Consider the following 26,728-nt stretch of genomic DNA (forward strand, 5'->3'; position numbering starts at 1 on the left):
CCAGATATAATAATTTATTGTCTATTAACTTACTGTGTATGACTCGTCACTTGTCATCTAAAAATTTCTAGTGCAACACATAACTGGCAACAGCCACGAAACTCATGGAACGGCAGTGAGATAGTGATAGTAGTTACCAAATTTGACCACATGATGTCATTCTTATATACTGCACATTTAAAGTGAAAGGTCAGACATTCTCCTTCAGGGTTTTTGCTAGTGAGAAAAATTTATGATTTCATCAATTACAGCAAGTGGCCAGCACCGTGCTTGACGATGTTCTTTTTTGGAAATGCAGTGTTAGTTTAACATCAGATGTAACCAGAGGCACACTTTTAAGAAAGTTCCTCATTTTTCTTGTCTACATAATATTTTCCAAAAGTCTTGGAGATCATCGAGATTATTTAGATACATTTTTGCTCTTGTTGGTCTTGGAAAGCCCCTTGAGGTCAATTTTGCATCTAATTTTTATTGAATCAGGACATCTAACCTTAACTTTAACCTAGGACTGCAGTGATGCTTTTCATATCTGGCTGCATGGTGGCGCAGGGGTTAGCACTGTTGCCTCGCAGCACGAAGGTCGCAGGCTTGAAACTCGGCTGCGGCCTTTCTGCATGGAGTTCTCCCCATGCATGCGTGGGTTTCCTCCGGGTACTCCGGTTTCCCCCACAGATCACAACATGCCCTATAGGTTATAAATTGTAAGTGGCTTTGGATAAAAGCGTCTGCTAAATAAGTAAACATAAACATATCATTTAGCCTGCTTCACATGTCAAATTCAGGATGTAAGAGCCAGGATGGGTTGGATGACATTTTTCTCCAATAGTTTGAAAACTGTATTTTGTATTTTCTCAAGTTATCTGCCTGGTGTTAAAATTAATTTACTGATCTGAAAACTTTAGGTGTGTCAGCAAAAGCATTAGAAACCTGTCACGACAACATTTTCACAACACTGTCCTTGTTGGCAATATTTCAAACTTTTCTTCACTTTATGTATGCTGGATTCATGTTCAGAGGGAAATAAATTACACTACACTTATCAAACACTGCTAAATTCTCCCCAGACTCTATTTGTCGATCTGTTTAGGCAGAAAAGCTTTTGATAGTATCAAAAGAACAAAATTCAGTTTTTTCTTACCATTTGAAGTTGTTAGATAATCCTCAACTGCTTCATATGCAGGAAATCCACACAATCTTTTAATCTAAGATCGTGTGCAGTTTAAAATACAGATGAAGTAAATCATTGATCTTTCCTCTAATGTCCCCCCCCCCCCCCTCTTTTTTTTAGCAATCAGCGTTTTTCAGCTCAGCAGTCAAATGAGATAGGCACATTCAGTGAGTGTGGACTTGTATTTCATGTGGAACCTTATCAACTGTCTTTCCTCTTCTACTGTAGCTGCTGAAGGAGATAAACCAAACTAGCCGAGGCCTTCGTTTCCAGAGGCACGCGGAACCCAAAGCCTATATCGCTGCCTACTTCAAAGACCTGCCCAAGGAGTTCACCCTGGGAGATGGCAAGATCTACGGAGACTTTGAAAACAAGCAACTCCAGAATGGCCAGGAATACATCTTCTTTGTGCTTGCTGTGCTGGAGATGTCTGAAAATGCAAGTGTGGTGCTTTTCATGTCTATTTTTCTACTTGACTTCATCTAGACACTAGTTTGTTTCACTGGGGAAAAAAATTCCTTACTGGTTTATTTCATGTTCTTTGTTCTATAAACTGTTCAAAGGCGGTTAAATCCACTCCATCTCGGCCAAAGGTCAAAGTTTCCCTCTGGTCAGATGTGGGACTCTGAGCACTCGTGAGGCTTTGGCTTGAAATCTTAAAGCAGCAGCAGGCCGAAGCAGCTGACCCTTTCCGCTTTAGGGCAAAAAACCCCTTAAGACCTGAGCTGATCGCAAGAACACCTCGATAACAGAGCTCCTCTTTAATTGCATCCTACGTGTGGTCCACCTTATCTCCGCTGCAGCAGCTAGTGTGTGTTTGTGTGCCTGCGTGTGTGTACGGAAGACCAGAAAGCAGCATGATTAGGCAGCTGCAGGCGAGATGATGGATTTGATGAGCTCCTGGGTTTATAGTGCCGCCTCACTCTCTTCACTAACCCTGAGTTCAGGTAGAGCAAAAAAACGATAATGATGGACAGAGGCAAATCTCTAATTTGCCCACTGAGGCATACATTTTCTTCCCCGAAGACCTTTTTTTTTTATCTTTACTTAGAATATAAAATAGTTCAATCAGCTTTGTCCTGTATAGGAGAGATAGGGAGATAATTGTGATTGGTCCATCTGCAGCATAGGGGAAAATTTGGACAGGAAAACTTTGAATTAGCTTTCAGTTTGTGTTCATGCCAGCTTTGTTTTATGTTGCCTTTTTGCTGGTATTTTCACTGAAACTGTGTTTTAATCAGTTTTACACACCAAATTAGTCAAGAATGATCACTATAGTGTACTCTGTTATGTAATTCTCCTTTCTAATGATGTTCTGCTGTTTTTTTTAATGTCCCTAAATGCTGTAGTCAAATCAAACTGAACAACTTTAGGTTTTGTAGATTTTTTCAAGATTAAGGGGTAAAGGGCAAACAGCCCTTTTTTTCTAAGTGCTGCATTTCAGGTTATCCAAACTAATCCAGAAACCATCTTTCCTTAAAAGAGAGCATATTAGCCTTTCAGATCAGAGTTTTGCGTTATGAGTGTCTTGTGGTGGGGAGATTTAAAAAATTTGTTTTGTCAAATTTTGTTAAAATTGCAAAATCTTGCAGGATTTATTTGCACTTTGAGTGAGCCAGTTGTTACTTTCTAAGAGTTCCCTTAAAATCCATTGTATACGTAGAATTGTTATTGCTAATTTAATGTAGCACTTTGGCATTGATGCGTTTACTGACCATCAAAATGTCTTTTTTGAGTCTTGGCAATTCTGTAAAATTTCAAACTCCTACTTTTTGTTTCAGATTAGCAAGTTGCTGAAAAAAACGACCATGCTGATTATTGGCCAATTCCAATCAACAACTGAAGTTTTGGTAAACAACCAGGGCAGCAGTAGAGGTTCAGGAATAAATAGTTGTGTCATCAGCATAAAGTTGTAAGATGCAACGTTCCAGCTCATTGCCAATGTAAAGTTAAAATAAAAAGCATGGATCCTTAAACAGAGCCTTGAGGCACACCTATTCCTGTTTTGAAATAACTAGAACCGAACCTATTGAGTTTCACACGTTACTGACAAGATGAGAAAATCTAGCAAATGTTGTGTCAAACAATTAGTGTAAGGTGCTACATTGCAGTGTCAATGACATGGCTGCTTATCAGATCTTTTCCTCCCCTAAATTTCAAATTATAGTCTTACTAAATGATAAGGACAGGGTGATGGACATTGAAGGAAACTAATGGTAATGTCTAGTTTGGGTTGATGTTAACAAGTTATTTTCTGCTCTCCTCACTCAGATCATGTATGCCACCAGCCCTTACTCCGACCCAGTTATCTCAGCAGACATTGATCCGCAGCCAATCATTGATGAGGAGGAAGGTCTCATCTGGGTGGTGGGCCCTGTGCTGGCAGTTGTCTTCATCATATGCATTGTCATTGCCATCCTTCTTTATAAGAGGTGAGGAAATGAAATGATCACCAGCATTGAAGAAAGTTACAGGAAAGTTGCAGAAATGTACTTTAACTATGTTAGAGGAAAAAGGACGGTGTGAGACATGCACTGCAACCACACGATTACTTATATATGAGCATTTGAAATTCATGCCATGTGTAGCCAGTCGACATTCATTAAATATTTACCTTTCAGTAAACTGACACACTAGAGTGGACACATTTGCACGTTCAGATGCTGACTTAGAAAATGAGATTTTAACTTAAAGCCCGGGGCACATTGATCCTCACACTATAACCGCGACCTTCATTCTCACTAACACACATTAAATCTTACATGAGTAATTCTAAACATGAAGCTACCCAAGCTGTCAAGTCATCATGTGCAGGCGGACACAATGCTTCAGAGAAAAAAGAGAAAAAGAAGACGACTTGTCTGCTGACTGAAAGTTAATCAGACACAGCCCTTCCCTTCAGCTCACTCACAAACTTGCCTGACAGTGGAGCAAACACTTGCTGTAATGCATTTTCCCACTGAATCAAAACAGCTTCTGTCCTTTTTTTTTTTTTTTTTTTTTACTCTTCAAACTGAAACCCCCCCAGTGGTAGTCAGAGCCTGCAATGTCACCGCTCATCAGTCAAGCGTAGGAGGGAAGAGCTTTGCCTATCTGCTGCTTGTCACTACATGTGTGTGAAGCTTCAGAAAGACCCCGGGGTCTGGGCTCACTTCCCAGCCATCATAACCCCTCCTCATTTCACCACTACCCACAATCCATAGGGAAAACTCGGCTCCACATTCCCATTTTGACCTTATGATACTTTTTTTTTTTGTTTTTGTTTTTGCCAGGGCACGTATAGCTTACAAACATGCCTCCTTCATGGCCATCTTTTCTCACCAGTACAGATATATGGCTGTGCATTAAATCAAATGTTTGGGCCTGTGCAGAAATTCATCATAAGTGTGATTTTTGTGTAATTTGAACGTTTTAGAACAGCAAACAAAATTCATTATCTGTCAAAAATGTAACAAATATAAACAAGGCAATGCTTTTAAATGAGTATTTAATTACTAAAGGGAAAAAAGGTTTGGCAAAGCAACATAGTTGTATGTGGAAATAGGAACTTCCTCCAGGTTAAATCAAGCTTAGCCACATTTACACTAGCACACCAGACGTGATTACTATCAGACTTGGAGAATTAACTCATTAACTGCCAGCCGTGTCCTGATCAGAAAAGCCCTTCGCTGCCAGCATTTTTCAGCATTTTTACTGTTTTTTTAAGAGTCACAGAACGTTGCGCGCTAGGATGATGTCAAAGCCAAAACCACCAAAAAAGAGTAGACTCACCTCTTACATCAGGAAGAATACGCGCGTTTCGAGCGTTATCCGTTTTTCATAATCCGTTGTTGAATTGTGATCGGCAGAAGCTTTTCTGGTTCACGCCTCACTTTCTTTACAGCTGCGGCTCAAAACGATCTCCAAACACATGGATTTTCTGCTTCCTGATCACGTGACGTATGCGGATGACGATCGGCTTCAGAGCTGGCACGTTTGTTCTCACAGTGCGGGGACTCGTTCCAACACCCACACAGTAAAAAAAATGCAAATGATGATTTTAGTCATCATTGGCAGTGAACGGTTGGGTTTAAAATGACGACTTTTGTCGTCAATGGCAGTGAATGAGTTAAGAAGTCACTTCAATAGAACATGTCTGACAACATGAAGTAGAGAGAAGATTCAAGGGTATTGGACCCAATGATTCAACCAACACAAACAAAGAAGCAAATAATACAAGTTTTAATTATCAGGAAAACAAGAGTGTTAACAGAAGGGTTTATGTGGCTTGACTTGGCTTGATTAAACCATCAAACTTGACATGAGCTGACTTGTTTAGTATGATTTGACTGGAACAAGCTGCATCTTGAGGATGATCTGGTGTCAGAGCTGTGACTCCAAGGAGCTTATGGTTCCCAAACTTACCCTGGAGGACCCTCATGCCCATATCTTACACAAGCCAGGACCCCCAAACCCAACTCCTACACACATATCAAATGTGGTGATTTAGAAACTTTGTACAGACACACAGAGTTATAACTTTTAAATAGAGTTCTGATTATACTAGGTGTGTTTTCTGGATTTTATAAATGTAATTTTTACAAATAAAATCTTCAACTTCCTCATAACAAAATTCAGGTGGAAACAGTCCAGTACTGGGTTACCACAGTTAAGTGGCTAACCCAGGCTTTCTACTGCATGCGTAATTGGCGGATAACGCATTCGATGCGTTTTCCCCGCAACCTCAGTGGCACATCCAGTGCTGCTGAAAGAGTGAGATACACGAATCAGCAGAGAATGTGTTCCACACGGCTGATCCCATGAGGTCACTAAATTAATGTAAAATTTCAAGATCTCGTGATTTTGCCAGGTCACACTATAACAAGCATACAAAAGGTCTGTGGTTTTCTGTTTTTCTTACCTCGACCACAGATGTCACAGGCAATGACATATTTATTTTATTTTGGTTGTTACACAACAAGAAATCTGCATGTTTCCTTTATTTTGGAGGTTGCCAGATGCTTAAACCTACTCCCATGTTCGAATTCCTGTTCTGCCTGATCTGAACTGCTGAGCTTCTGGAAGCAAAGCCAGTAAAAAATTGACTTGAAAGCGTAAAATTAGCAGAGTTTTGTGACACTATGGTAAATGGCCAGTATTTGTGTAGCACCTTCTTAGAATTTTATAACACCCCCCCCCCCCCCCCCCCAAGGCACTTCAGAAAACAGTCAGTCGTCCATTCACACACTGGTGATGATTAATGTAGCCACAGCTGCCCTGGGACACACTGAAGAAGGTGCTGCCAGTACCTTTTAACCACCACTGGCAGGCAAGATGGGTCTGTAAAAAATCTCAAACAGCATCACATCATGCCCATTCTAAATAATTCTAAATGAAAAGAACCCAACAATAACATCTAAAGCATCTTAGACCTCAGTTGGTCAACGTCAGAGGGCTCGGCTGAACACATCTGAACATGATGTTTTTCATATCAACAGTCAAACATCAAATCTGTAAGGGTGAAAACCTTTTTCATAGCACATACACATTGATTATCTAGCCGCTGTAACCGCTGCACTAGAAAACATTCTAACCTGGAGATATTTTTCTTCTAAATCAATATTTATGTGATAGATTGCACCCTTTGTGCTGGACTAAATGAAACCAACATCAGTGATTCAGCCTGCCCGAGAGAAACATAAATTAAAGTAAAATGTAGGTCATGTAAGTAAGTACATTTTATTTATATAGCCCTTATCACAGACATAGAATCACAGAGTGCTTCACATAGATCAAAATAAAATAAAACAAAGTCATAAAACAAAGTCATAAAATCATAAATAGATTAACATCATAAAATCAAAATGCTTTCAAAACAGAATTTGATTTACATCAGGAAAATAAAGTCATAAAATTATAAATTTTCATAAATAGATTAAAGATTACAAATTTGAGTTGAAAATAAGAAAATAAAAGGTTTAGGTAAAAGCAGCTTTAAGTAAAAGGGTCTTTAGCTGTTTTTTAAGTGTCCAGACTGTCAATGCTACGTAAGGACACAGGAAGATCATTCCAGAGTCGGGGTGCAACAGTCTGGAAGGAGCGATCACTTCGACTTTTGTATCTGGTCATTGGAACTTCTAGAAGGTTCTGGTGTGTGGACCTGAAGGCTCGGGTTGGAGCATAAGGCTTTAACAGTTCAGTAATACAGGGAGGAGCTTGACCATGTAGAGCATTGAAAGTTATAATCAGGATTCTGAAATGAACTCTAAAGTTAACGGGTAACCAAGATCTAGGGTGTGGCCAATTTTGTGTGTGGGGCCACAAACGTGCTGCTCTAAGTTAAAAGACTCCATAATATACATGAACTCCACTGCTGTGCTACAATTAGGATCATTAATGTGCAAGTTAAAATCACCGAGGATTAAAACTTTCTCTAGTTTGATCATTGATGATAGAATTCTCCAAATTCAGAGAGAAAAGGGCCAGCTGGACCGGGAGATCGGTAGATCAAAATACAGTGAAATACATTTTTTAACCCTGCTTTGATGACCTGTTAAAGGGCAATTTTTCTCCAGATTGCAGACATGTTTGTCCTTAAAGACCACAGCAAGACCTCCACCACGACGTGTCGGGCGTGGTGTGGTAAACACAGAGCAGTTTGGTGGACATATTTCATTGAAATGTACAAAATAGCCATCTTGCTGCCACGTCTCCGTAAGAAATAAATAGTCCAACTTTTCTCTGGTGAACAGCTCATTTAAAATAAAGGATTTGTTTGAGATGGAGCAGGCATTTAACAGGGCACTGAATCCTGGAGAACATTTGTCTTCTTAACCTGTTGGAGAGGGATGGGTCGTAAACATCTGGTGTTCTGGGTTCTCCGGCCATGAATACAGTTGATGTCTTTGCTGGTTGGTAAATGAACTGGAATAGGGAATCTTTTGAGTTTGTCAGCAGAAGACAACATTTTTGGAATTGTGTCCTTTGGAAGACACACAGAAGACTGTTGCTTCATGGGAGGACTGTAGGGAGTGATGTCATTTGAAGTGGAGGTTTGAGCAAAGGCCGAAGAAGGTGGAGATCTCTGGGACGTAAACTGTCACGTCTGTGGAAGGGAATCCACCACAGATGTATATCTATGGGACTGCACAGCACACTGGATGTTAGCTGTTAGCATGCTTGAGCCATGTCGGTTAGGGTGAATACTATCTCGCCTGAAAAAGGAGAAACAGTTCCAAAACAGGTCAAAATTACCAATGAAACCAAAACTGTGGGACCTGCAAGCAGACTGAAGCCAGGAGTGGAGAGAGAGCAAACAGCTAAAACATCCATGTCCATGAGAAACTGTGGGGATCGGGCCAGAGATTAAAACAGACATTCCACTGCTCTTCAGCATGTGAACGAGATGGTTAAAATGCTGTTAAGTGATGACAGAGTCCCGGCATTTAACATCGTTTGATCCCACATGAATGATCACTCTTTTAACTGAAGCTGGGATGGAGTACAGCAGACCAGGAAGTTTATCCAGGAGAGCAGGTATGGTAGCTGATGGAAAACATCTCGTCATGACGTTAAAAAAGCGGACATTCCTGATTATTAAATCCCCTACTAGCAAAGTGGTAGGTGAAAACAGTGGACGGGGTGTAGAGGGCTGCTGATTTGTGTTCCCGTGGAGTAGTGGAGGATTCTGGGTTTGGGTTCCTGTGGTGTCAGGGATCTGGAGGGTTTGAGGTGGAGGGTTTGCCATGGAGGAGCTCACCTCCTGAGCCAGGGCAGGAGGTCTAGCAGAGTGTTGACACACAGCCTCCTTTAGTATTTTGCGTTGGGCATCAGAGGTTGAGGTCTGGGGGGAAGAGACTGCTGAGGTTGCTTCTTCCGGATTACAGGCTCCTGCTGGATGGGATCAGATGGTTGGGAGGGAAGAGGAGACCTGTAGGAATCAGCTGGTTGTTCCTCAGCAAGTGGAGAGAATCGGTTTGGAAGATTGACGTCAGGTGGGGAGTTGGGATCAACCACAGGGGCTCTCCTATGGCCACGTACCACAACCTCTGACCAAGATGAAAATTGGTCAGGAGTAGAGCTGGAAGTCGGATTTCGTGGTGCAAAGGGATCCCAAGCAATGGTGTCTTTGAGTAGAGCGTTTTGCACGGATTGGAGCAGAGAGTTTTGCATGGATGTTTTATCTTCAAACTGACTGACAATGGTCCCAGACAGTCCAGGAAAATGAGATCTAAAACTATCCAGCATCATTTCCTTCTTTTGCAGTTCAGCAGAGAGTCGTCGTATGTCTTCTTTAAGGTTTTCATTTATTTTATTTGCCTTAGAAAGCATAAAGGCATCATTGTGGGGCAGAAGCAACAGGATGACAGACATTCAAGATATCTTCAAGGTTGCTTACCCTTTAGCTGGGCTGCCTCTGTTGGATTTGAAAGATTTGTATTCCCAATAAAGGTCCAAGAAGTGTGTGCATGTATGATTTTTTTTTTTGGGTGGGGGGTCCTAATGAAAGACATTTAACGTGGGTTATGCCTTATAACACATCCATCACAAAATGATGATCCATTCCACACACTCCAACATCCATAATTCCTAACTTTAATAAATGCAACAGTGGCAGGCAGGACAAGACAGGCACACCAATTAGCAGTTAAGAGAGGACTTTTATGCTTGAACAAGAATCAATCAGCTGAAACTGCTCAAAATAGCAGACATACAGTGTTCAAATCTTGGCTGCACCTGGGAATTTGTAGTATTTGAAACAAAGAACCCCAAGGCTGCATAATTGAGCATAATCCCCGAAGTGAAGCGTCACTAATCTAGCACACAAAGCTGCAAACGACGTGATGGTATCATTTGTCTCTTCCACTGCCGGTCGTTCAGTTACTGGAATTCTCAATTATGTAAACCTAAAAGGTCTCACCACTTAATGTCGTTTTTTTTTTTTTTTTTTCCTGCTTTCCAATGGAGCAGCAAACCAGACAGGTAAGATTATCAAATAATCAAATAATGGCTATAATGGTTACAAACTCATTGCTCTCTGGGGTGGAAGTCATCAATCAAAACACATCTTGATCATTAGGAGCGGTTGTTGGAAAACCAAACCGTTCTTCCCTCAATTTAAAACAAACATATAAAATTTCATATTCTATTTCTATTCAGTTTATTTATATATCGCCAAATAATGGCAAGAGTTGTTTCGAGGCACTTCATGAAGTAAACATTCCAATACACATTCTTTAAACAGAATGCATAAATTTCAGATATAAAACCTATTTTGCTTATGATGCTGCAAGACCCACACTGCTTTTAAAATACTGAAATACGCGTTGCAATTTTACAAAAAAAAAATTCTCACAGTTTTGCAAGTTATAATTGTACTGATTTTTACCACTTTTTGCAATTGACCAATGGATACAGCAACTTGTTTTAGCAAACTGTCACAAATTGAGATCAAAGGTACTATCCATCTCGATAAAACAACCAGAACAATTGTGTTCCGAGTTGTTTTAAAAACATGAGAATGTGCTAAAAGTTCTTTGTGAAAGAAAGCATCCTTAAAGGAAATAAAAACATTGAACAATAGGCAAGCATTAATTAAAAAGTATAAAACCAAGATTGAACATTTTACAGCCAGGTGAACAGTTCTGTTAAAAGCAGTATTAAAGACCGACCACAAGACTTCTAAAGGTACTCTCACGGCGACATGAGTAAAAAAAAAGTAAAGTCAGAAATTTGTTTTAGTCACAACAAATGCATTTTTTTGCTGATGCATCAAAAACAAACGTGATAGCTTCAATTTTCTGTGAACTTGTAACTAATAAGGTTAGTGAGGTTTTCTGCAATAGCCAGTGCCCGTTTTACATCTTGGATCAGTGCCACTCCCTCTTCAGTGTTCTCCAATCATGTTTTGTTGTACCACAAAAGCTGCATGTGTCACAACAATCAAGTAATGTTTCAGGGTTGGACTTTAGTGGTAAACTATAGCAAGTTCAGGAATATAGCTGTGTCATCAGCAAAGGTGATCTTCTGGCATTGGCCATGATTCCTTTTTGCAGGATTGACTTAACTCTTGCCTGAAATATTAAACAATGATGATCAATTGGAGACTGATCTAATTATTGTTTAATATTAATAACTTGGCTATATAATGTGTTTTATTTCATTATGTAATTCTATAACGATATAGCACTAATAGACAAATAAAATTGGCTCTTGCCAAGTGTAGATCCTCCACCAGAGGGCAGTACACATCTATATGACTAGAAATGGCAGGTGTATGGTGAAGGTACTAATCCTAATATTACATCTGTAAGTTTTAATGCCAGAATGGGTTGAATGTGTGTTTGTGACAAGGGGTTAAAAAGGTGGTAAACCAGGAAGGGGGTGGAAGTGATTGGTTAAAAATACCTGTCAAAGGCAAATTACTGGGGTATTTGTTGAATTTACATAAGTAGTTGTGATTGTGAAATTGCAGCTTTTGATGAGGCATGTTTTAGGCAACAGTAAAGACTAGCTATGATTGAGGTATTATTTCTCATCTGAAATCATTTTACAGAAAACGGGCAGAAACAGAAGCAAGAAAAGGAAGTCTGCCCAACAGCAAAGAAATGCCACTTCATCATCCAACTGATCCCGTCGAGCTCCGGCGTCTCAACTTCCAAACTCCCGGTAAGTATTCAAAGCTGCACTTTCATCAAAATTAAAATTGAAAATGCCACAGACTGGGTCCTTCATATGAGCCAAAACAAAAAACATTCATGATTCATTGTCTCTATGACAACCAAACAGACTTCAAAGTATACTGTCAGATCCATCCATCCATTTTTGGCCCCCGCTTGGGTCGCGGGGGCAGTATCCTAAGCAGGGAGGCCCAGACTTTCCTTTCCCCAGCCACTTGGGCCAGCTCCTCCAGGGGAATCCTAAGGCATTTCCATGCCAGCTGTGAGACATAGTCTCTCTAGCGTGTCCTGGGTCTTCCTTTAGGTCTCCTCCTGGTTGGATGTGCCCGGAAAACCTCACCAGGGAGGCGTCCAGGAGGTATCCTAACTAGATATCCGAGCCACTTCAATTGGCTCCTCTCATTGTGGAGGAGGAGCAGGTCTACTCCGAGCCCCTCCTGGATGACCAAGCTTCTCACCCTATCTCTAAGGGAGAGCCCAGCCACCCTGCGGAGAAAACTCAATTTAGCCGCTTGTATCTGCGATCTTATAATTTCGGTCGCTACCCAAAGCTCGTGACCATAGGTGAGGGTAGGAATGTAGATTGACTGGTAAATCAAGAGCTTTGCCTTCCGGCTCAACTCTCTCTTCACCATGACAGACCAGTACAATGCTTGCATCATTGCAGATGCAGCACCAATTCGCAGATTGATATTGCATTCCAGCTGTCCCTTACTGGTGAACAAGACCCAGAGATACTTAAACTCCTCCACCCTTTTACGACTCAAGACCATGGTCTCAGATTTTGACGAGCTGATTCTCATCCCAGCTATTTCACAGTTTGCTTCGAACCACTCTAGTGAGAGCCGGAGATCACATTCTGATAAAGCCAACAGGACCACATAATCTGCAAAACCAGAGACCCATTCTTTAGGAGGATACCCTCAACACCTTAGCTGCACCTAGAAATCCTGTCCATAAAAGTTATTCAGATGTTGTTCAGATGCTTAAAAAAATTCTTCCATCACCTACGCCGAGGCGTTGGCATTGAACATGAGGGCCTTTTGTGAGGAGACAGTGGACAGGTGCTCATGTCCCTGGAGATGCTTCACGGAAGAAAAAAGAGGCAGGAATGCAGGCTTGATGCTAACATGGCATATGTCATCTTCATCTGCACCTGGGTTATCCAGGTCATCATAGCTCGTCATACATACTCAGAATAGAACAGAACAGCTTCAAAGGTACAGTGCTGTGTAAAGTCACAGCAGAAGGTGAAGGAAAACATATGAAGGCTGCAAGTTCTATTTTTGTGTGAAAGCCAGTGAGACAGGAGTACTGGCGTTTTGTTGCTTTGACCCCTCTTTTCTGACATCAGTCCCATCTTGGCTCATTCACGTTTGCTGTTTCTCACCTCAGGTAAAAATGAGAGTCTCCATCTGTATATTACTTGGAGAGGTGGCGTGCATCTTTAGCCGTACCCAGACCGACAGCTTAACTACCTCAACTTCCTCTGGCATTGACTGCTTTTGGACTGGTGTTCAGAGACTGCCAATAATGTTGAAATATCAAAGTCGTATTTTCAGGTCAGCTGGTATAAAGACGAATATATTATCCCCGCAGGCTTTTTGTAATGCATATTTATGAAAGCTCCTCAATGATTTTAGGACCATTACAGAGTGCTTCATCCTAGCAGAGGGGTATTTTTCCTTTTGGCTCAGAGTGATTTCAACTATCCTTCCACTATTTCACTCACCTCTCAAGCCATCATTTCCCCCCTCCCCAAAAGCTTTTCTGAGAGCCAGTATCTTGCCTATTTCGCTGCTCAAAAGAAGGGCCAAACATTTTTTTTCTCACCATCTCTCAAGTACTTCTACATAAGAACACCTCTCTCTTCCCTTCCCTTCTTTTCACCTCTTTACCCTCTCATTGGACATTTCCATTATAAGGATGCTTGATGATTGAACGACGGCATGTCAGAAAAGGCACTTTCATTGACACCCCCCCCCCCCCCCAAGGGAAAATGGATTTTGAGTAGGAGATGGTAATAGAAACAACTTTTGCAGTCTTTCGGAGTGGGTGTGCCAACAGCGCAGCTTCCATTAGCTAATGCCTACTTGTGCCAGAAACAAAAATGAAACATCACTGTGTTTCCATGACACCCAGCTGGTAAGCCTAAATGGTGCAAAAGTTTTTGAATGTTTGATATTTGGTAATCAGTTGGATCTGTCACACCAGTAAAAAAAGAAAGGTATTTGTGATTTTTTATTTTATTTAATGAAATGTCTTTATTACTTTGCTTTAAAAAAGCATGAGTTGAGATTGAAACATGATGCTGCAGACTGTAGCAGCAGTACGCCATGTTAGCCCTGTCAGTCGAAAATCAAGACATCTCTCAAGTAATATTTGATTGATAAAACGCTATGATGGTATAACCATTTTTAGGTGTGAAGGGATTTAATTAATACAAAAAATACTATTAGTGCTAGATCTATAGCTTTGTGTCACACTATACTGTACTGTACTGATTTTGATAGAAATATACATCTAAGACATTAGTGGTTTTCTTGTAAATTAACTTTTTTTAGTTAAAAAAACAGAGAACTGAACCAGCCAGTGGTTTAAAAACAACATACATTTAGAAATCATCAAGATTTAAACACCTTCACAAAAAATGTAAATTAAAAGAACATTATCTTGAACATAAGTTGCTTTTATTGCGATTGAAGCCACACTCAATAACTTTTTTGACAAGCCGCTTCTAAAGGTTTCTGTCCTCCACAGTCCCCGTGCAGTGTCTGGGCATCTGAGCTTCAGCTCTAACGGAGAGAAGCTTCAGGAGCACTGCATTGCTTCAGTTTGCCGTCTCAGCTGATTCTGTTTAAAAAAGCAAAACTTACGGCCCGTGTTTACTTTTATTTTCAATATAGTTGCTGGCTGAAGCTCGCCAGTAACTCCCCACGTTATCATGATACCTTCTTCTGTTGCACCAAGGCATAATCGCTGTTTATAATGTTTATCTTTCTTCTTCTTCCACCTCTTGGAGAGTACAGACGCTTTTTTCTCCTCTCCCTCCCTCTCTTATCCCAAGGCTCTTTGTCCTGTCTTGTGCACGGCGCTTTCTGCAGTTTTTTCTGGAAACTGGAAATTATTAAAATGGATCTGGTCAGTTGGTCACTCAACGCAATTGACAACATTTTTTCAACGATGAAAATAGGAGAAGGGGCTCCCGGATACCCCTCTGGGACAGAGCCAGCTGGGTATATAATGGACTCCTGGAAACAGTGGAACCTGATCTGCCTCTCTCAACTGTCTGTAGAGGATTCTGAAGATGTCTGGATATTCGTGGTTTTGGTGTTGGGATTTATGCTGTTTGGCCTGAGCGGTTACCTGGCTTACCGGAAAATTAACGAGCTTTCGAGGAATATTGGCTCAAACCCGGAGCTTAGGGATGGAATGCATCGCACTGTGAACGCACAAACTCATATAATTGTTGAGATGAGTCGTATGCTTGGAACTTTCGCTGAGATTCAGGCTTTGACCCAGAAGGTGGATTCCATCAAGGACAGAGTTGTGGATGGATCAGCACAGATTGGGATAGGTTCATTACGCCATTATTGGATCTAGGGTTGTCAGAGTGTGAAAATTTAACCTCACGGTTATTGTGACCAAAATTATCATGGTTTTCTGTATTATCGCGGTATTTTTTTTAAACGTGTTACATTTTCAGACAACTAAATAAACCCTGTATATCAGGAAAATATTGTCCTCAGTTTGTGTCTAAATTTTGCCTAAAATTTGTTGTTTTGTAATTATGTTGTTTATTTGTTGACATGTTTCCCCTTTAGTCTTTAAAATACCAATATTTGCCCATAACTTCTTATTTTTGTTCTGTTTGATGACATCATTTTAAAAATATTAGATCAGACGATACTCAGTACTCAAGTAGCCTTCTAATCGGATACTTTTTTTTTACCCTTACTTGAGTAATAAACCTTATATCAGGAAAATATTGTCGTCGGTATGTGTCCTTCCAGTGAGCTTTGCAGATGTGGGAAAATGTCATCAGGAAGTAATCATTGTTAAATTCATAATTATTCTCGGAGAGAGACCAACTCTTATCTGCCCCTGGGAGCCCCGTAATGCATAGCGTCATTTCAATATGGGGGTGACCGCGACACGGTTTATATGCAGGTAGCAGTGCTGCGGCTGATTTATATAGCGACTTGTTGCATTCTCCCTCAACCCAAATCCTCAGATCACAAATTTTAGCTAAAATGCTAACGTTAGCTTGCCTTGCGTTGTCTGTAGAGTTGTGGGTGATGGTCACGCAGATGTGTCATGAGATTTGAAGCGTTGCTGCCTTTCACAGAAACTTTTTTCTGCACATGCTGCAAACAGGATAGCTGTCTTCTATAAACTGTCCCTCGGCATTCTTCAAAAATCCAAAAAATGCCCGTACATCCCACTTTGTCTTTTTTGAGGGATAATAAATGTCCTGAGTGCTGCCGTCTCCTCCTTTGGCCATTATTTCAGCTTTAGCTTCAAGAACGTTTTGGCTGTAAACAACAAAGTGCGCGTGTGCCACCAGCAACTTCAGCATATGATACGGTGGCTGGTAAGGGTCACCGCACCTACACCGCAGCCGCGGTAATCCACCGAGATGATATATTTTTTTAAAAACAAGACGGTTATTATTATTGTCAACTTTTTTACCGGGGTTTACCGCTACACCGGTTACCGTGACAACCCTAATTGGATCTTGAGGGGTTGATGACAGAACTCTAAGGCAGAGAGGAAATTGGCCCAAAACAATGCTTATCTGAATCTGGTGCCCTTGGAGCCTGCAAGGCTGAAGTAAAAACTCCCCCCTCAGAAGAAATATGAAATGCGGCTGTTGCTATGGTAACTCTTCTAGCCTATCCCACTCTGGGCGGGACTGTGACCGGTGAGGGCCGTAGAACCGTATCTAGGAGTCATTGTGCTCTCTAACCCATTACCTCAGTCCCCTGTCCAAACGGAGGTGAAATGCGCTGCTCTGCGGCTGCACGCACCGAAGTGAGGAGAGTCCCAACCCTACCTCACCATCTAGTGGACACTTATGTTGTATAATGTCTGAAGTCTGTGAGCATTTCTGTCTGAGGTGTTTTTTTTTTTTTTTTTTTTTTTTTGCATAGCAAAGCTACCCTCTCTGGTGAGGGTAACTCTGAAGTGCCTTTTTTTCCCTCCCCCCAACTCTATCCTCATATAAACCCTCTTGATCTATTACAGTAGCGCGACTCGGGTTGCAAATGACCACAGTCACCAATTCTTGTCGTGTGTGTGTATGTATGAATGTCTGATCTCAGAATTGTGTGTACTGAAACTCTAATTTCCCTCTGGGATTAATAAAGTATTATTGAATTGAATTGAATTATAAGACAGACAACACAATATTACTGCCAAGCAAGACAGAATGAATGCTGCAAAATTTGCGCATCGCCATGCTGGCATGGCACATTTATAATATTACAGTAATATTATACTGATTTGCTGTCATGATGCGTCTCTTGTAAAATGGGCTTTACAGTATTCTCGCGTGGGTCCCCCGGAAGCCTGTGTGCAGTTTAAACCCTGGTGACTCACCACCATTATTTTATGGTATTTACAGTAAAATGGAAAAAATACACAGTTTTAGACAAAATTCTTTTCAGTACCAGTATGAATGAGTTTATTATGGTTTTAACCCACTGTTGGATCAATTAGATCTTATCTTATCTGATCTTATCCAGATACCACCTAATGCTGATTTCTTCTCCCAGAGTATCTTGCATTATTTTGTTACTAATAACTGTCCCATCTAGTTTACTTATTCAGCTATTTATCACATTTTAATTTCTACTCTTTGTCTTTTGAAGAAAGTAGTCATCACATGTCTTTTCATCAGTTAATTCCACCACCATTTCCTTCACAGGTTCAGGTGCATCCAGTTACCCCAGTAATCTCCATTTGTCAAGTTAGTTGTTCTCGATTATTCATTTGACATAACTTGTCCTTCTTTTACCTTTTTTTTCCTGCCAAGCTTTGAATTTCCATTTGCATCTAATCCATCTGGTGTTAACACAAAATCAGGAGGTGGAGTTTAAAATGACAACATGTTATTGCTCAAATCAGCTATTTGTTTTTTGGGGGGTTTTGTGGCATACTCTCACGCTAACTATCCATTTCAGCCTTCTGTGTGAATAACATGTTTCTCTCGAGATAGGGAGTGGGGACGAGTGTTGATGACCTCCCATTTGCTTTTTTGTCCATTTTCTCTTTATTGGCATGGTCACTGCTTTGAGTGAACAAATCAGCCTAACAATCTTCCATTCCCACACTTATTATCACATACCGCTAATTAAAACATTGTTTGCTTGGGTTTTGGAGATGACTGATACCAAGACCGGTCAATCACTTTTCTGTCTTTATTTATCAACAGGTATGGCTAGCCACCCTCCAATCCCCATCATGGAGTTAGCTGATCATGTAGAGCGCCTGAAAGCCAACGACAACCTCAAGTTTTCACAGGAATATGAGGTATGATCAGAAAATACAAGCAATTTTGAATGAATTGTATTTGTCCATAAAAGTAGAAGAAGAAAGTTGTCAATAACCAAAGTAGTTTTTCTATCTGCGCAAAGCGGTATACTTTTGAATTATTGTTGGCTTTGGCATCCCTTACTTCAGTAAACGTGTAAGAAATGTTGAAAATTATCAATCTTTGTTAAAAAATGAAGCAAAAAGATAGCAACACATTCAGGATGAAAAGGAATGAACTTGGATGAAGCCCAAAAATGAAGATGCATCATGTGACAAACCAGGTTGTTTTAGTATATGGCTTGCCAATTAATTAAACTGTTTATTGTCATTTTAAAAATAATTAGTGTTGTCTATGCCTGTGCATACTAATCCATTTAACTGGCAGGCACATATGTGGGCAGCAAACCATTGTGTCAATCAAACAACGAGGGTGGCCTTAAAAGCAAAGGTACTTTTTAATACAACACAGAAAGTTTTGTGGATTTTATGTTTAAATCAAAACCATATAATTATTTCTGTGAAATCAAATGGTGTAGGTTTGATTTTTAAAAGCTGCTCAAAAGATGCCTACATCTATGGTATACCCATTGTTGACAATTAGCCCACACACAGTGTAGTGTGAGCATTGCACACATTTCCTATAAGGGATGTCCCGATCCGATCACATGATCGGAAATTGGCCCCGATCACGTGGTTTCAGACTGATCGGGACTCGGGCTTTACTTCCCGATCCGGACTCGGATACTGGGTTCAAATTACCTGAGAGCAACTTGGTTCTCCTTAAAGGTTGCCAGGCTCCCCTGATGCCCTTAACTTACACACCCAGAAGGAGCACAAAAAATATCCCGTTTCTACCTATATTATATTATTTATATGGACTCAACGTAGCGGGGATTCTTTTGAGCAGAGCAGCAGGCAGGCCGCTGATTATTCATGAACTCCAGCTGCGTTCTACACACTGCCACAGTAACATTTTCTAAGTTTGTAAGTGGCGTCACCAAAAATATACAATGAACACACAGTCATTCGTGTCCATTCATTTTCTCTGGTAATTTCTGTCTATATGAGCATGACGTGTGGACGCGCTCGCACTGCAGCACTCGTCACTGGCGCAGCCGGGCAGCGCAGTGCACACTTCGCTTTTTTTGCGATCAATAGATCAATTTTATCTAATAGGTAAAAAGTTACTTGTGAGGTGAAAAAGAAGGAAGCAGGCAGGAGTTTTTCTGGAGGACTGGGAGATGCAGGAAGATCGGAGACAGACAGGACAGGAAGATAGGAAAATAAAAACCAAGAAAACAAAACTAAGTACTTAAAAAAATAAAAAGTAGGTAGATTTATCCCACTACACGTTTGTACCTGTATAAAATAATAATTTATCAGAATGTAGTATTTATATAGTTGATACGATTCAGATCATCTTTAAAACTCCGTTCCATGCCAGGGACGTTTCTAAGCATTTTGGGGGCCGAGGCAAAATAGACCCCTGCCAGGTATTTTAAGCTGAAGTGCTATCTGTTTTTATAATAGACTTTTTATATTTGCAATAAAGTCCAAAAGTGAAGAATTTATGTTATTTATTACTTGATTGTTCAAGCTACCTCACAGAAGTGTTGTTAAAAATTAAAATAAAAAGGTAATTAAATAAAAAAATAAGGAACATTCTAGAACTGTTTCTTCCTTTTCTTTTCTTTTTTTTATGTATTGAAAGCATCGGATCGGGACTCGGTATCGGCAGATTCTCAAAATCAAATGACTCAGACTCAAGGGCAAAAAAACCTGATCGGGACATTCCTATTTTCTTTGATCGCTTTTTTTGTTTTTAATATCATAAAAATTGTAAAAATAAATAGATATAATGTTAAATAAGCCAAACCAAAACTGTCTGAAATTGTTGATTTCTAAAACTCAGCATCAGTATTCAACAAAAGCAAACTGGTTCACTTTTACCATGTCCTTACTTTTACCCTTCAAGACTGTGTACAGAAAATTTTGGTGTAAATGCACAAGTTTCTAGTGTATAGTTTTGTTTGCAGAACATTCATTGATCCCAAAGCAAAAGACAGGGTCACCATACTGTATGTATGGTTGCATAGCTGCCCAATCATTACCACACCTTGAGTACCTCTCAATTGCAATTTCACACTGCTTACTCGAGAACAATGGAAAACAATCTTATGAGCGCAGTGTAATAAATATCTTTATTGCGAGCAACATTGCAGTCCACTGTTTCAATGTATTTTGATAAAATATCATGCTGAGCCAGTGCTTTGTCTCCTACGTACTGCTGTAGATAAAGAACACGGGCATGAAATATATTATAAAGCTTTTAATGTTCACATCCATGGAACGCCGTCACTCTTTTGATTTTATTTTTGTGATCCAGTATTCTGTTTCAATTACCAAGAGAGACCATTATCAACTGCTAGGGATGAGCCGGATACTCGTTTCAGACGAGTATCCGGTACGGATAAAGCTTTTTTGACGAATACTAGGGCTGGGTGGATCGATCTAAAATATCGATAGTATCGATCTAACATTGGTTTTTAGTATTTACTAGATACCTGCGTTATGGTATCAATTCCGTTTCTTCTAGCCTGGCAAGCCATGACGTACTCACCGCTACAGATGTCGGTCAATGAGGCAGTCCACCAAACTCCGTCAAAGAAGATGCAAAACACATCCTTTTACTAAATAAACGTTAGTACTTCTATCTGATCTTGACTCAAACAAAAGCTAAAGTCATAATAGTCCAAACTTGATGCCAAAGCCGTTTCAAACGAGCGGCTGACCGCCGACTAGTTTCGTTTTGTTTTTGGTTATTTTTCTAATAACATCCCACCTACTTAGTGTTGCGATTGGCCCATGAAATCTATATAGCGCCATGATTGGTCCACTACAGAATGGCAGCCATCTTGATTTGTAGTTTACCTGGCTGATACCTGTGATTGGACCGTTTCGAGCGGCAGCCATGTTTGTTTGCAGGGACATCCCGCCTACCTCGCTAAAAGAGCGCTGTGATTGGCCCAACAAACCAGTAAAGCACTTTGATTGGAACGCTACTGATGTCAGTCAACCGGGCAGTCCGCTGTTACATTGAAAAAAAGTAAAACAGTGCGCCAGCACGAGACAAGCACAGAACAGCAGAAAGCACTGTTGTGGCTGCGTGACGGCAGACCGAAAAAGGAGCGCCGTTTGGAATTTTTTTTACACAGCTTTATAGATTTCAAATAGAAAAAAAATCTTGAGCTTGTTAACCATTTTAAACCATTTTGAGTTTCCTAATGAAAACATTATTTGCCTGAAAATGTTCCCTGTATTTTATTATCATCGTACACATGATTTATTAAAGGAAAAATTACAAAATAATTAAGTCATCAATAAAACTTGAGTTTTCAGACAAGATTCTCATACTGATGATGAATAAGGTTAGGGTTACATCATCAGTATGAGAATCTTGTCTGAAAACTCAAGTTTTATTGATCCTATTTATCTTAATAAATCCCACAAAACTACTAGACTAGTAGTAAAAAGTATTGGTATTGGTATCGGTATCGGCAATACTAGCCCCTGTATTTACTTGATATCTGATCGATACCAAATTTTGCAGTATCGTACAGCACTAACGAATACGAGCATGAAACGAGTAAAACTCGTAAATATCTGTAATCGTGCTGAAGGAAAATCCTCATTGGGTAACTGACTGTCTTCACTTTCTGTGGTTGGCCAGTCACATAGAGCGCCCACCCCTCCCTACACACAAAACTCTGCAGCCTGGTGCTCAGTCCGTCCGGCCCATCCACGCACACAACAGTAACTGATCTCGCTCTGCTTGCTTCACTGTTGCTCACATTTCTTCAGTACTCTCTAGGTTTTCCTCAGCTCGCCTCTTTTTGGTTGAATATTTAAAGTGACTTTTTTCGTAAATTACGTGGTGCATTTGACAAGACAGCTGACGTGCTGCGCCGGTCACTGCCTCCCCTCCGGTCGGGTTTTTTTTTTAACTCTCTCCCTCTCACACACTCACACACACACACACACACACACACACACACACACCTTAATCAACATTTTGTTTAACTTTATGTGGGAAAAATGCCAAGAACGTTAAGAAAAAATCTGTCTAATCAAATTAAAATAAAATAAAAGTTGTGTCTGGTTCTAGTATTTCATATTTCCTAGTTTCTACTGCATGAGTTCAGATGTATTAATTCTTGCACTTAAATATAAATGTTCTGATTTTATTGAAAAACTTGTTCTGTAATAGTTCCTTTACTATTGTGATAGAAAATATTTAATCTCAATTCTGAGGCTGCTCTGTAAATAGTTTGCAAATAAACAATACACATAGCTACTTCTGATCAATCCATATCAATTTCAGACTTAAAATAATGTATTGATGTAAACCACACCCACTTCCGGGTTATGCCACGCCCACTCCAAATACAGATACAGATAATTTAGATGGTTGAACAGATACAGTTAGTGGTGTACTCGCTCATCCCTAACCTCTGCTTCACAAAGCTAAAATAGGGTTTGAATGCATGATTGAACTTATTGTGAGTGTGGTATACTATGATGTTTTCCTATGTGGTGAGTCTAGCATATATAAATGCTTTTGACTTGTGGTTGATGTCATATGTTGTAATTATTTAATGACTAAAGACAGATTGCATTTAGGTTGCAGCTCAGATTCCAGTTCTCAAACTTCTTAAGGTATTAATCAGGTTAAATGTTGAGATACTAGACTTTTCTAAATGACATCATAGCCTGATTTGCATTATTTAGTTCATGTATGCTGAAAAACTGATGAATAGGAAGCATGGCACTCAGGTGGGTGAATATTTAATAGAGGCAAAAACGAACTACTAACAATTCGACACCACGTCTATTTCAGACCCTAACACTTCATTCTGAACTGATGAATAATATCATGGAGGCACAAAAAAGGCACCCAAAACATATTTAGAACTATAAATTATATTTTGTTCTTTATTTACCACATAAGAGTTACCAAACTGTAAATTATACAAAAGTGAAAGTGCAGTCATCCTTGTACCTATTCATACACACATTCATGCATCGGTTGGGGCACATTGACGGAAGTTAGGCTACTATACAATCGGCACCACCTATCCCTCTGACCACCACAAGTAGGACCCAAACCTGCAACCCTCTGGTTACAGGGCAGGCATTTAAAGTCCCATTTAGTCGTCACCTTCTCTGCCACTGTTACCCCTACTTATGTGTTACTTTAGCTAGGTGTGGATCACTTCATGCCTTCACATTTCATTTGCAGTCTTGACACAGAGGGGGAAGCATATCCTGATCTGACTGCGGCTCATTGTGGCATTAGGCTGCCTGTGAGTGCTTTGGACTTTGGGCCCTTAGCAGTACTCCACACTTGTTGAGTACGTAAGAACCACATGTGTTTTTATAACTCCAGTAACGTGAAAGTAAAACAAGTTAGCTTTTAAACGCAATCACGGCCATGGAACTCTCACCCCTCCCGTTGAGGATTATCCTTAGGACCCGTCCATTGGAACCAGAATCCACATTACCAGAGGAAACAAGATGCTAAAAACCAGTTTCTGTATTCTAGGTCCAAACATCTTTTGTTGTCTGTGACTTCAGATGGTGTTTTTCTTTTTGGGACTCGGGTAGTTTGTCCTAAAGTTGAAGTGGTAGCAGCCGGCGGTTTCTCCTTCTCTGATTGATATATATGTATATCTATATATATATATATATATATATATATATATATATATATATATATATATATATTAGGGATGAGCCGGATACTCGTTTCAAACCAGTATCCAGTACGGATAAAGCATTTTTGACGAATACGAGCATGACACCAGTAAACCTCGTAAATATCTGTAATCCTGCTGAAGGAACATCCTCATTGGGTAACTGACTGTCTTCACGCTTTGTGATTGGCCAGTCACGTAGAGCGCCCACCCCTCCCTACACACAAAACTCTCTAGCCGGCCGGGAGCTCAGTCCGTCAGGCTCATCCACGCACACACACAGACAGTAACAGATCTTGCTGTGATTCCTTCACTGTTGCTCACGTTTCTTCAGTTTCCTTAGATTTTCTTCAGTTCACCTCTTTTTCGGTTGAATATTTAAAGTAACTTTTTTCGTAACTTACATGGTGCATTTGACAAGACAGAGCTGACGTGCTGTGTCTCTACCTCCTCTCCGGTCGGCTTCTTTATTTTTTTAACTCCCTCTCTCTCCCTCTCTATCTCTCTCTCTCTCACACACACACACACACACACACACACACACACACACACACACACACACACACACACACACACACACACACACACACACACACACCTCAATCAACATTGTTTTGTTTAACTTTGTGCAGGAAAATGCCAAGAACGTTAAGAAAAAAATCAGTTTAATCAAATTAAAATAAAATATATATATAAAGTTGCGTCTGGTTCTAGCATTTCATATTTCCTAGTTCCTACTGCTTGAGTTCAGATGTATTAATCCATGCACTTAAATATTAATGTTCTGATTTTATATAAACACTTGTTTTGTAATAGTTCCTTTACTATTGTGTTCAAAACTATTTAATCTCTATTCTGAGGCTGCTCTGTAAATAGTTTTCAAATAAACCACACACATATCAACTTCTGATCAATCCATATCAATTTCAGACTTAAAATAATATATTGATGTAAACCACACCTACTTCCGGTTAAACCACGCCCACTTCCGGATTATGCCACGCCCATTCCGAGTACAGATACAGATAATTTAGTTGGTTGAACAGATACAGATAGTGGTGTACTCGCTCATCCCTAATATATATATATATGCCTTTTTTTTTACTCTCCACAATATATTTATAGCTCCACTATCTTAAAGCGTTGTTGAGAGGCATGGTATAACATTTAAGCAAATTTGTTTAGCATTGTTTGTTTTTTATTACTGTTTTCGCTAATCACTAGAACTAATTAACACAAATCTAAATGTAGCTTCAGCTCAGTCAATTCAATACCTAACCTTTTAAAAACACATTTCATATATAAAAACATTAAGCTTAATTTTAAGTTTATACGTTGAATTTGTGTTTAAACTAGCACTTTTCTCAGTTTTGAGCTTGAAGACTGCTCATATTTATGCATCAGTAACTCTTCCATGAAGTAGTAATTCATCAATATTTTAGAGCCTTTCAGCTTCACTGTTTTGCACAGCTGAGAACAGCAGCACTAAAAATCCATATTATGAATAACAAAAGTACGTGAGGCAAATTTACAGCCTTTGCTCTGCAACAAATGTGCTATTAGTGTAGAGATGTCCTAAAATAGATTTTGGGGCCAACTCAAACACCTGACAGACAAGACTAAAATATTTAACAGTTCTATTATTATTGTAGAGGTTCTCCTTTTGGCAAACCAAGACCTAGATGGAGTTAGGACACACACACACACACACACACACACACACACACACACACACACACACACACACACACACACACACACACACACACACACAAAATAACACAACTATTGTCTTTAAATGGGCTTCTGACCCTCAAAGCATGTTTGTGTAAAATGTATAGATAAATACCTTGTTGCTAGTTGGAGTTTACGATTATCTAGTTTTAGCTGCTGTTGCTTCTGATAGGATATGTAGAGGTTCAGTCAGACACAGTTTCAGATCAAGTCTGAGCTTAGTCTTGACCAAACGGTCAAAAAACTGCTCCAACTTACACATTTCACATATTTCATTTGTTTAAATTTTTTTTAATGATAAAAATTCCCAGAAGACAAGTATACACATTGGCCTTGGTTAAACATGTTCCTCAGGAGAGTTAACTCTCATTTCTCTGAACAAAAGTTGTTTAGGAACCCCTCTACAAGTAAAGTGGTAAATAATAATAATACATTTTGTCAAAAATGTTGTTTTTGTTACAGAATCATCATCATGATCATCAAATTTGCTTATAAAGCACTTTCCATCAATCAAAGCAAAGTGCTGTACACACATAAAAGAATTTAAAACATAAATGACCCTTTCATAAAAGCAAATAAAAGCAAAATATATTGGTAAAGGAACAAAATAAAACTGGATAAAAATGTGACTAACTCACATGTTGAGGGAATAAATAAGTCATACTTCAAATGACCCAAAAATAAGCCTAACCCTTTTGGAGGCTCTTACAGTGAGTTCTACTAAATAAATGAAATTACATTAGACCAGATGTATCTTGCAATAATTTTAAGCTAAAAGGAAAATTTTGGGTAGCCCTCAGATATTGACACGCACTACCTCTTCGACAGCATTCAATCATTTAAGAATATTTCACCACACCACTTGTTGGGAAAAGGAT

General features: G+C 39.7%; 1 protein-coding gene across 39 annotated transcripts in view; it reads left to right on the plus strand.

The window, feature by feature from the left end:
* The window catches only part of LOC107377453 (protein tyrosine phosphatase receptor type D), a 677,785-nt gene that overhangs the window by 628,902 nt on the left and 22,155 nt on the right, over positions 1–26,728 (plus strand). For 26 of the 39 annotated variants that reach the window (XM_070547717.1, XM_070547719.1, XM_054748836.2 and 23 more), the window contains 5 exons: positions 1,397–1,606; positions 3,440–3,600; positions 11,703–11,815; positions 17,756–17,797; positions 18,263–18,360. In XM_070547717.1, the coding sequence (XP_070403818.1) occupies positions 1,397–1,606; positions 3,440–3,600; positions 11,703–11,815; positions 17,756–17,797; positions 18,263–18,360 (624 nt within the window). The remainder of the gene's footprint in view (positions 1–1,396; positions 1,607–3,439; positions 3,601–11,702; positions 11,816–17,755; positions 17,798–18,262; positions 18,361–26,728) is intronic. The other 13 variants (XM_054748860.2, XM_015947050.3, XM_015947063.3 and 10 more) reach the window with 1 other exon arrangement.

Source organism: Nothobranchius furzeri, chromosome 2 (assembly GCF_043380555.1).
Source record: "Nothobranchius furzeri strain GRZ-AD chromosome 2, NfurGRZ-RIMD1, whole genome shotgun sequence".
Taxonomy (NCBI): Eukaryota; Metazoa; Chordata; class Actinopteri; order Cyprinodontiformes; family Nothobranchiidae; genus Nothobranchius; species Nothobranchius furzeri.